At 41.0% G+C, this 10674-nt stretch overlaps 1 protein-coding gene across 1 annotated transcript in view; it reads left to right on the top strand.

Moving 5' to 3' along the window:
• The first annotated feature begins 6532 nt into the window (after positions 1-6532).
• The window catches only part of APOH (apolipoprotein H (beta-2-glycoprotein I)), a 17860-nt gene continuing 13718 nt past the window's right edge, over positions 6533-10674 (top strand). The window contains exons 1-3 of the mRNA XM_011992144.1: positions 6533-6659; positions 7666-7842; positions 9753-9849. Of these exons, the coding sequence (XP_011847534.1) occupies positions 6596-6659; positions 7666-7842; positions 9753-9849 (338 nt within the window). The 5' untranslated portion in view covers positions 6533-6595. The remainder of the gene's footprint in view (positions 6660-7665; positions 7843-9752; positions 9850-10674) is intronic.

Below are 10674 nucleotides of genomic sequence, written 5' to 3' on the forward strand. Positions count from 1 at the left end.
TCAATCCTACTTACCTGGACAATTGTTTTAAAAAGCACTATACCCAGAAATTATGAGTACTGGTATTTTTAACAAACAATTGGGAACATCTACTATGCAGCCAAGGATAAGAATAACTGCTCTAGATAAAAATAGAAATTGCAACATATGGATATTAGTTTTTTTCAAGGTAAAAGCTACCTATATTCAGAGGATCCCAGTGTCCACACAAAAATGTCCCAGTGCTGACTTAGGCCCATTATCCATTTCTAGACATATTTAATCTTTCCCATTAAAGCCCTGTGATACATTTATACCCCTTATAAATGCATATATAGTTCCTGACATATTTTATCATAAAGAGAAGGCATTTGAATCTTTTCTCTGAAATGTGGTTGGTAGATACTGACTAGAATTCCAACCCAGAAAGAGACAACATTGAAAGTAGGTGTTTTAAAAAATAATCTAAACTGTTGCTAAATGTTTAATGTCATGGTCAAAGTCTCTGCTTGGGAAGTAAATAAGAAACTTTTTGAACGTATGATGCAATGTGGTTTCAGGAATACAAAAACCTTGGACTCTGAATCCAGGACTCTATAGTTTAATTTACAAATTAGGGTAAGAAACGCTATGAAGTCATTAACAGTTTCAAAAGATGAGGCCCTATGTTACTTGTGAAAAAAATGTTGTTATTTTATATATTCTTAAATTCTCAGGTATTCTTGATCATGATTGTGTGTGTGTGTGTATATATATATATAGATATATATATTTTTTGAGATGGAGTTTCACTCTTCTTGCCCATGCTGGAGTGCAGTGGCGCGATCTCTGTTCACTGCAACCTCTGCCTCCCGGGTTCAAGCGATTCTCCTGTCTCAGCTTCCCTAGTAGCTGGGATTATAGGTGCCCACCATTATACCCAGCTACTTTTTTGTATTTTTAGTAGAGATGGTGTTTCACCATGTTGGCCAGGCTGGTCTCGAACTCCTGACCTCAAGTGATCTGCCTGCTTCGTCCTCCCAAAGTGCTGAGATTACAGGCGTGAGCCACCACGCCCGGCCTGTTAAAATATATTAATAGCATGTTAAGTGTAACATTAAACCCAAGAGTTGCCAATCTTTACTGGTGAGTATAAACCCTGAACATAAAAGACAGTCACTTGATTGCCAAAATTCCGTATATATTTTTTGTTAACAGTTTTTCCATTTGCTCTGCCAAATAAAATTTCAATGGTAAGTTTAAATGTGTCTTTAAAACTGTCATTTAACATTGATTATCAGCTAGCTCCCCAATTATTATCATAGGTTAGTTTTGGGAATGTGAACTGAAGTGCATAGAGGGAAGATAGATCAGTCAACTGATCAACCACATGGTGCTAAAGTTATGTGAACCAATGTATCACAAACTGGAAGGTGAAAATAATTGAAAGGTGCAATTGCATCTTTTCTCCCCAAAGACTTCCTCATTAGGGCCATGTGTGTTTCTGGAAGAGTTTTAGGAATACCCTGTAGTTCTGAGACGTGTTCAAGTTCGGCCGGAGGCAGTGGCTCACACCTGTAATCTCAGCACTTTGGGAAGCTGAGGAAGGCGGATCACTTCAGTCCAAGAGTTCGAGACCAGCCTGGCCAACATGGCGAAACTCCAGCTCTACTAAAAATACAAAAATTAGCTGGGCGTGGTGGTCAGCTAATAATAATCATAATCCAAAAATTATGATTATTAATAAATTAATCATAATTATACTAATCATTCGTTAATTATGCAGATTGCCATCATTATCTTTGTATTTAATCGTACAAACAAGGGCAATTTTTATCAGCCAAAGAGTAAACATCAAAGTTGAAATCACAAACACATGTAACAGCCCACAAAAGCCGTCAAACGAAGTCTGATTTAGTGGTTTCTCCACTTTCCTGTCACTGTTATTTTGCATAATTTTTCAAACCTCAGTAGCTGGCAAATAGGAGCTGAGTGTCAATGATGGCAAGGGGAAGGGGGCCAAGCTTGTATTCCTTTTTAGGGGGTAATGCAAATAAAATTCAAGGCCTCATATGATCCGGTTTGAAAATCACATCTCAATAAAAGGACTCTCAAGGAAACCACAAAAAGGGTCCTTCCTTCCTTCCTTCCTTCCTTCCTTCCTTCCTTCCTTCCTTCCTTCCTTCCTTCCTTTTCTTTTCTTTTCTTTCTTTTTCTTTCTTTCTTGTGCTCTCTCCTTCCTTCCTTCTTTCCTTCCTTCCTTTCTTCTCTTTCTTTCTTTCTCTTTTTCGTTATTTTTAAAATGATTTCAAATTACAAACATATAGAAAAGTTGTAAGAATAGAAAAAAACTTTCTTGTTCTCTGTACCCAGAGATCCTAGACCCTTCCATTCAAGTGTCACCAAATGCCCCTTGGGGCCCACGCTGTGCACCCACTTCTCATGTCCACCTGGGTTCCCTAAGTCTTTCTTTGCCTTTCTTGGCTTTTGCCCTTTTGAAGACGACAGGGCAGTCATTTTGAATAACGTCCTTCAATTTGTGTGTATACAGTGCCTTCTCCTGACACAATCCAGGTTACTAAGCTTTTAGCAGGAATATAACAGAAGTGGCGTTGTGTCCTTCTCATTGCATGCTCTGGGTGGGGGATATACATGCCAGTTTATCCCATTAGTGGTGACATTAATTTTGATTACTTAATTAAGATGGTGTCTGCAGGTTCTTCCCCCATCTAAGTTTCTCTTTGTCTCCTTTATAATAAATAGTTATTTTATGTGGAGACATGTTTAAGGCTGTATGAACATTTCTCATCCTACTTGTATCCCCTGGTTCTAGCATCCATTGATATTTCTTTGCCATAATTAAATATTTTCATAATTATTTCCAAATTACAATTTTCTAAGTCCAGTATTCCTACTATATTAATTGCTTGGCTTTATACTTTAAGGAACAACTTTCTTATCTCTTCACATAATTGTTAATCTGTTTATTACTATCACTGTGGACTCACTGATTCCTGTTTTATTCAGTGGATTATGATCCATCACTATAATTACTTATTTGGACAAATTGTCACAGATTTGACCAGAGAAAGCACCCCCCCGGTTTTTTTTTTTAGACGGAATCTCACTCTGTCGCCCAGGGTGGAGTTCAGTGTCACGATCTTGGCTCACTGCAACCTCTGCCTCCCGGGTTCAAGCGATTCCCCCGCCTCAGCCTCCTAGCTGGGATAACAGGTACATGCCACCACGCCCGGTTAATTTTTGTATTTTATTTTATTTATTTTATTTATTTATTTTTGAGACAGAGTTTAGCTCTGTTGCCCAGGCTGGAGTGCAGTGGCACAATCTCGGCTCACTGCAAGCTCTGCCTCCTGGGTTCACATCATTCTCCTGCCTCAACCTCCCGAGTAGCTGGGACTACAGGCGCCCACCACCATGCCTGGCTAATTTTTTTGTATTTTTAGTAGAGACGGGTTTTCACCGTGTTAGCCAGGATAGTCTTGATCTCTTGACCTCATGATCTGCCCGTCTCGGCCTCCCAAAGTGCCAGGATTACAGGCGTGAGCCACCGCGCCCAGCCTAATTTTTGTATTTTTAGTAGAGATGGGATTTCACCATGTTGGCCAGGCTGGTCTCAAACTCCTGACCGCAAGTGATCCACCCACCTCGGCCTCCCGAACTGCTGGGATTACAGGTGTAAGCCACCACGCCCGGTCAAGAGAGCCCCTTTCAAATGGCTTCTCTGTCCTTTTGACATGTCCCTATCATTCTCTGAGCATTACCTAAGTTGCTCAAGATGGTGTTCCAGGCTTATCTTGTACTTTTCCCTGACCCACTTCAAGAATCAGCCAATTTTCCAAGGAGCCTTGGTGCCTTTCGATGGTGAATTGCATTTATTTATTTAGACAGTGTCTTACTCTGTTGCCCAGACTGGAGTGCACTGTTGCAATCTCACTGGCTCACTGCAACCCCTGCCTCCTGGGTTCAAGTGAATATCTTGCCTCAGCCTCCCGAGTAGCTGGGATTACAGGCACCTGCCATCACGCCTGGCTAGGTTTTGTAGTTTTTGTAGAGACAGGGTTTCACCATGTTGGCTAGGCTGGTCTTGAAATCCTGACCTCAAGCGATCTTTCTTTCTTCCCAAAGTGCTGGGATTACAGGCATTAGCCACCGTGCCTGGCCAAGAATTGCATTTAGCAACCAAGATTTAGGCACTGTGTGTGCTCATTGCTCGGATGTACTGCTGCTCGCAGATTATCCTAGTGGACAGAACTAAGAATTATATGTATATTCAGGCATACAGTCACACACATGTACATACCATTATGTCTATATTCATTTCTGTATCTATTTTTATATATGCACAATTTGTACTGTCTCCATTTTCAATCCAACACCTCAAAGTTTATGCTAACTTTCCTTCTTTCCACATCGTTACCTCTCTTAGTCAGTGAGAAACCTGACCCCCATTATCCTCAATATATTTGCTTGTTTGCTCAATCCTCTATACACAGCTAAGCTTGTGACACCATCACGCTGCCATTCTTACACAGATAAGTATGACTTTCCCCTTGAGGCCTTCCTTGTGACTTTTAGACTGAATTAGGATGAAAAGAAGGAGGAAGGGAGGAAGGGAGAAAAGGAGGAAAGGAGAAAGGGAGGAAGGAAGGAAGGGAGGGAGGGAGGGAGAAAGGGAGCGAGGGAGGGAAAAAGGGAAGGAAGGAGAAAGGAGGGAGGGAAGGAAAGAGAAGGGAGGGAGGGAGGCAAGTAGGAGGAAAGGAGTGCATTGTTTTCCAATTGAAGGATAATTAAGTAAACGCACAGATCTTAAATATTTGGCTTGATGGCTTTTGAAAATTGCATGTAGCCAAGTAACAACCACCTAAAATAGAATATAAACTATTTCGACATCCCCACCCCAAGTTTCCTAATGCAAAGGAGCCCATCCACCAGGAAACATCATTAAAAACCCTTCTTGTCCTCTCTCAATATCGAGCACTCAGTTTGTAGCTGTTGCCGAAAACATTCTCTTCTCAATTTTAACCTTTTCTCAAATTTTCTTTAACTGATGCCCAACCTGTTTGGTTTCTCTCTCCTTTTCCCCATCTATTTCAGATCTTACTACACAGAATGACTTGACTCCTCCTGACTTCATTAGTTTTTTTTCTTCTTCACTAATCAAGGAGATTCTCCACAATAAAGCAGAACCTGGGAGTTTTCCAGAGAACAAGAATCTCCTTCCCCTTAGAAGGGCAAATAGGGAAGGACCTCTGTTATTTCACATTAGTGGCAACACACTCTTCTTATCATGGAACATAATGTTCATTAGGAGTGTAATTTAAGAATCATCTGCCTGACAGATGAAGATTTCTCAAGCTGATGTGTCTCAGAGAACTTTAGACCTATGGATATCAACCAAGATCACCCAAATGACAGCAAGCAGAGGTTATTTATTCAGAGCTTGCTACAGCAAGGGAGGCAGTCATTAACAGTTGTGTTTGGCAGAGACTCAAAGTCAGGCAGAGGAGTGGGAAAGCTTTATAACAGAAAAAAGGAAAGGCTTCGGGTGTGCTCCAGTATGGGGAGGATGGAGGGAAACTAACTAGAAGTGGAATGTCCATGTGATTGGTTAGAGAAATATGTTTGGATTTCTCTGGTTGGCCTTAAGTTGGGCCAACTGGTATAGAGGTTGTGGGTTTGACTTTCTAGACTCGTTGCTACAGATGTGTGGGTCAGAGATCTATTTTCACATATGGCCTGGCTATTGTCCATTTATATATCCATTTTTTTTTTAGAGCAAACAATGTAGAAGAGAACTAGGGAATCAGAGACAACCCCCTTCCCGAACCCTCTCAAGCAACAACATCAGCATTGGCCCATTCTCTTATCCTACTCAAGTTTTTTTTCTTCTTTGAGTCCCAAGTTGTTAATTTCATATCAACGTTCTAATTCCTGAAACAGATCTAGAAACCTGTCTAGACAGATCCAAGACATATTAAGAATGGATGAGCAGGACTTTGTGTTGATTTGACAGGAGAGAAGATAGAGAATTCAAGGATAGCTCTAAGGTCCTAACTGGAGCTACAGGAGCTTGTGAGAGAGGATGTTGAACTCAGTTTTTAGGGAATGAAAGTTGTAAGTGCCTCCTGAAGATGTTCTTTATAATTATACATCTGAAAACTGGAACATCATTTTAGAGAGGTGGAGACAGAGAACGGAGAGTAGGTGTTTGTCCAAAGTTTATGTGCCAAGGGTGTGAGTGAAACAGGAGCTTCGATCTTTTGGTGTTCCAACTACAACATACACAAAACAAAAGATGGACAATGAGAAGTCCAGGCAACCCAGGAAACACCAAGTTTCTGTCAAAAGCAATAATGAACTGTTTTGTGCCATTAACAAAAACGTTATGAAGACAGAAACCATCTCCCAAAGATTTCATAACAGAGCCACGCAAATGGAGAGTAAATGATTAAAGAATGTGGGTCTCAGAGTTCCATTCAAATCATGCTACTTTATCTTCTATTTACAAAGATAAAAGTACGCCAGAAAATGGTTAATGTTTAAGCGCTTTCATATTTGGCTCTGTCTTTTTAGTAGAGGAAAACCACTTCAGTGGTACCAGTGTGAATCATCCACAATGATTTCTCCAGTGCTCATCTTGTTCTCGAGTTTTCTCTGCCATGTTGCTCTTGCAGGACGGAGTAAGTACTTTTTGCTTTTGAAAAAATAATTAATATATCCAACCCCCTAGTATATGTCAGGGGTCAATAATGATAACTAGGCCGGGCGTGGTTGCTCACGCCTGTAATCTCAGCACTTTGGGAGGCCAAGGCGGGTGGATCACCTGAGGTCAGGATGAGCCTGGCCATGGTGAAACACCGTCTCTACTAAAAACACAAAAATTAGCCGGGCATCATGGCGGGCGCCTGTAGTCCCAGCTACTCGGGAGTCTGAGGCGGGAGAATCGCTTGAACCCGGGAGGCGGAGGTTGCAGTGAGCCGAGGTCCTGCCATTGCACCCCAGCCTGGGCAACAAGAGTGAAACTCAGTCTAAAATAATAATAATAACAATAACTAAATTCTTTTTTTTTTTTTTTTTTTTTTGAGACGGAGTCTCGCTCCGTCACGCAGGCTGGAGTGCGGTGGCGCAATCTCGGCTCACTGCAAGCTCCGCCTCCCGGGTTGCCGCCATTCTCCTCCTCAGCCTCCCAAGTAGATGGGACTACAGGCGCCCACCACCTCGCCCGGCTAATTTTTTTGTATTTTTAGTAGAGACGGGGTTTCACCGTGTTAGCCAGGATGGTCTCGATCTCCTGACCTCGTGATCCACCCACCTCAGCCTCCCAAAGTGCTGGGATTACAGGTGTGAGCAACCGCGCCCGGCTGATAACTAAATTCTCTTTAGAGTGGGTGCTGGAGAGACTGGATTGAAACTGATTCTTTAATATTGCTATGTGTAAAGCTCCTCTGTAAGATATGTAGCCAACTTAAGCCTCAGCATACTGACTTGTAAAATGGGGATAATTATAATACCTCCTTCAAATGGTTGTTGAGGGGATTAGATGAGATAGTGTATATGAGGTATTTGGCGTGGAACTCGGTATACTTATAATTGGTAACAGTGCACACATTTTTCATTTGTGGGCCTAGCTGAACTTTAAAATGCAAATAGAGATTTGTTAACCATCTGCTTTGTGTCCTCTTTCAGCCTGTCCCAAGCCAGATGATTTACCCTTTTCCATAGTGGTCCCATTAAAAACATTCTATCAGCCAGGAGAGGAGATTACGTATTCCTGCAAGCCGGGCTATGTGTCCCGGGGAGGGATGAGACGGTTTATCTGCCCTCTCACAGGAATGTGGCCCATCAACACTCTGAAATGTACACGTAAGTCAGCACCTTCTCTCACATTCTCTCCCCTCATTTGGATTCTGGGTATTTTGGAGGAATAAGCTACCTCATCATGCTCAGAGTGCAGAGGGCCAGTAGACGTTGCAGAAAGGCAGGTTGGAGAGAAATGAGACAGTCTTGGGGAGTTTCTCTGTGCAAAGAGAGTAAGGGTAATAGGTGCTATTGATAGAAGAGGAGAAGATCATTGCCTGGAACTAGGGGAGGTTTAAAAATGAGATCTGGTGTGACAAAAGGAGAAACACTACGGAAGTTAAAAGACTGGTGGAGAGGCTTTGAAACGTCAACTGATGCCAAAGAGACATTTGGAAAAACAAAATTTGGGGAATCCTCATATCTTTGGACTTCACCTGAAAATGAAAGCAGACTTAATAGTTACTGAAATGAATACAAATTTCATCTACATTATGTATATATCACATTGTAATAAAATACAAGAAAGTATGTTAAATTACATCAATAATATAATGTAAAACATATAAATCTCACTATGGCTTTATTGTAAATGGTTGCTTTTATTTATTTCTCAGAACATGGTTCTATGATATCATGCTAGCATTATTCTTTACAGTCAAGTATCATGCAATCAACCAGATTGAATTTATGGTAAATTCAATTATATGTAGAAGTTAAGCAGTAAAAATAGATGTATGGACCTATCTGGGCTCTGGTGATTTTGGTTATACGAACAGGACCTTTGTCAAAGTTATGCATCTTCATGCAAGTTGATTTTACTATGCTATTTGTTTAAAGAGTCTAAACATAATTTTTAATAAAAAGCCACTTTAACATCATTAGGATAAATTTTTCTTTAAGTCAGGGCCAGGTGCGGTGGCTCATGCCTGTAATCCCAGCACTTTGGGAGGCTGAGGTGGGTGGAGCACCTGATGTCAGGAGTTCAAGACCAGCCTGGCCAACATGGTGAAACCCCGTCTCTACTAAAAATACAAAAATTAGCTGGACATGGTGGCACATGCCTGTAGTCCCGGCTAATCATGAGGCTGAAGCAGAAGAATCACTTGAACCTGGGAGGCAGAGGTGGTAGTGGGCCAAGATTGTGCCACTACACTCCAGCCTGGGCAGCAGAGTGAGACTCTGTTAAAAAAAAAAAAAAAAAAAAATCAGCTATAACTCTGGAACACTTACAATTTCATTTTTAAAAAATTTTCCATGCGTATATTTTTGCATTTTTGCAGAGAGTAATACAATTTTGTATTTTTCTATTTTCATCAGCATATCATAAAAATTATATCTCCACAAATTTCACAATTCATATTTTATTGGCTACATAATAGTTCAACTGTTGATTTGCCGTGATTAATTAAAACAGTCCCCTGATAGTGAACCCTTAGACTGTCCAATTTTTTTTTTTTTTTTTTTGGAGACGGAGTCTCACTGTGTTGCCCAGTGGAGTGGTGCCATCTTGGCTCACTGCAACCTCTGCCTCCTGGGTTCAAGTTATTCTTCTGCCTCAGCCTCCAGAGTGGCTGGGACTACAGGTGCCCACCATCACGCCTGGCTAACTTTTGTATTTTTAGTAGAGACGGGGTTTCACCGTGTTGGCCAGGCTGGTCTCAAATTCCTGACCTCAAGTGATCCACCCTCCTCCGCCTCCCAAAGTGCCGGGATTACAGGTGTGAGCCACTGCTCCCCGCCCATCCAAATTTCGTTATTAGGAGAAACAGTGTAATGAACACTTTGGCACGTAAATCACTTGTCTTATATTGAATTGCTTTCTTAGAATAGTTACCAGCAAAGTTATTGAACCAAAGGATGAAAATGAATTTATATGATTTATTTAATGAAAAATTTTATAAATAGAAATTTACCTGTTTTATTTTTTTTTAAACCCAAACAAAAGTAACATTTTTAAAATCTTTATATCACAGCCAGAGTATGTCCTTTTGCTGGAATCTTAGAAAATGGAGCAGTACGCTATACAACTTTTGAATATCCCAACACCATCAATTTTTCTTGTAATACTGGGTAAGAACTTTCATGGAACTAAGCAGTTAACAGACTGAGCGCATTTTTATATCCTTAAGCTAAACATCAGGACTGGTCCATATTTTGTTTTCAGCCTTTAGGTTGGACTTGCCACATGCAAATCGATTTTAGTCCTGCTTTTAATATCAGTAGCGTTGAGGGTGGGGTAAGGATTAGAGAACGTAACGACTAATGAAATACGTAGTCACCACTGTATCTGATTCTTCTGCTCCTGATTAATTACCTATCAGAGGAGGTACATTAAAATAATTGAACCTGGATGATAATTCCATATGATCTCTGGGCCAAATCTTGGATAGGGTTAAAATACTTTAGGAATAAGACATGGGCTTTAGTTATGAGGCTAATTTGATTGACCAACCTGACAGTCTATAGAAGAGAATTCTATGGAGAAGGTTGGGAGTGTGACGATGGAGAATGCAATGCAGTACCACATCCCCAGGAAGCAATCACTTATGGTGGTTTTGCCACACTGGGGGCTTTGCCACATTGCCCAGACTCAAACTCTTGGGCTCAAGTGATCCACCCATCTCGGCCTCCCAAAATGCTGGGATTACAGACTCATCTGGGAGCAAAAGGAGGCAATCACGTACAGTGGACACAGACTCGTAGGGAGCAAAGGCACCCCTGTGACATTATTGAGAGCACATTGGCTATCCATTAGGGTAAGTTTCTACTGGGATTGGAGGTTAAGGAATACTACATATGAGAGAGAAATACACACCTTTCATCTGAAACACCAGTTTACCAATGGGTCTGGTAACAAATGACTTTAAAAAACTGGCTTCAAAGACAGAATGTTAC

Source organism: Mandrillus leucophaeus, unplaced genomic scaffold (genome assembly GCF_000951045.1).
Source record: "Mandrillus leucophaeus isolate KB7577 unplaced genomic scaffold, Mleu.le_1.0 Scaffold404, whole genome shotgun sequence".
NCBI classification, from domain to species: Eukaryota; Metazoa; Chordata; class Mammalia; order Primates; family Cercopithecidae; genus Mandrillus; species Mandrillus leucophaeus.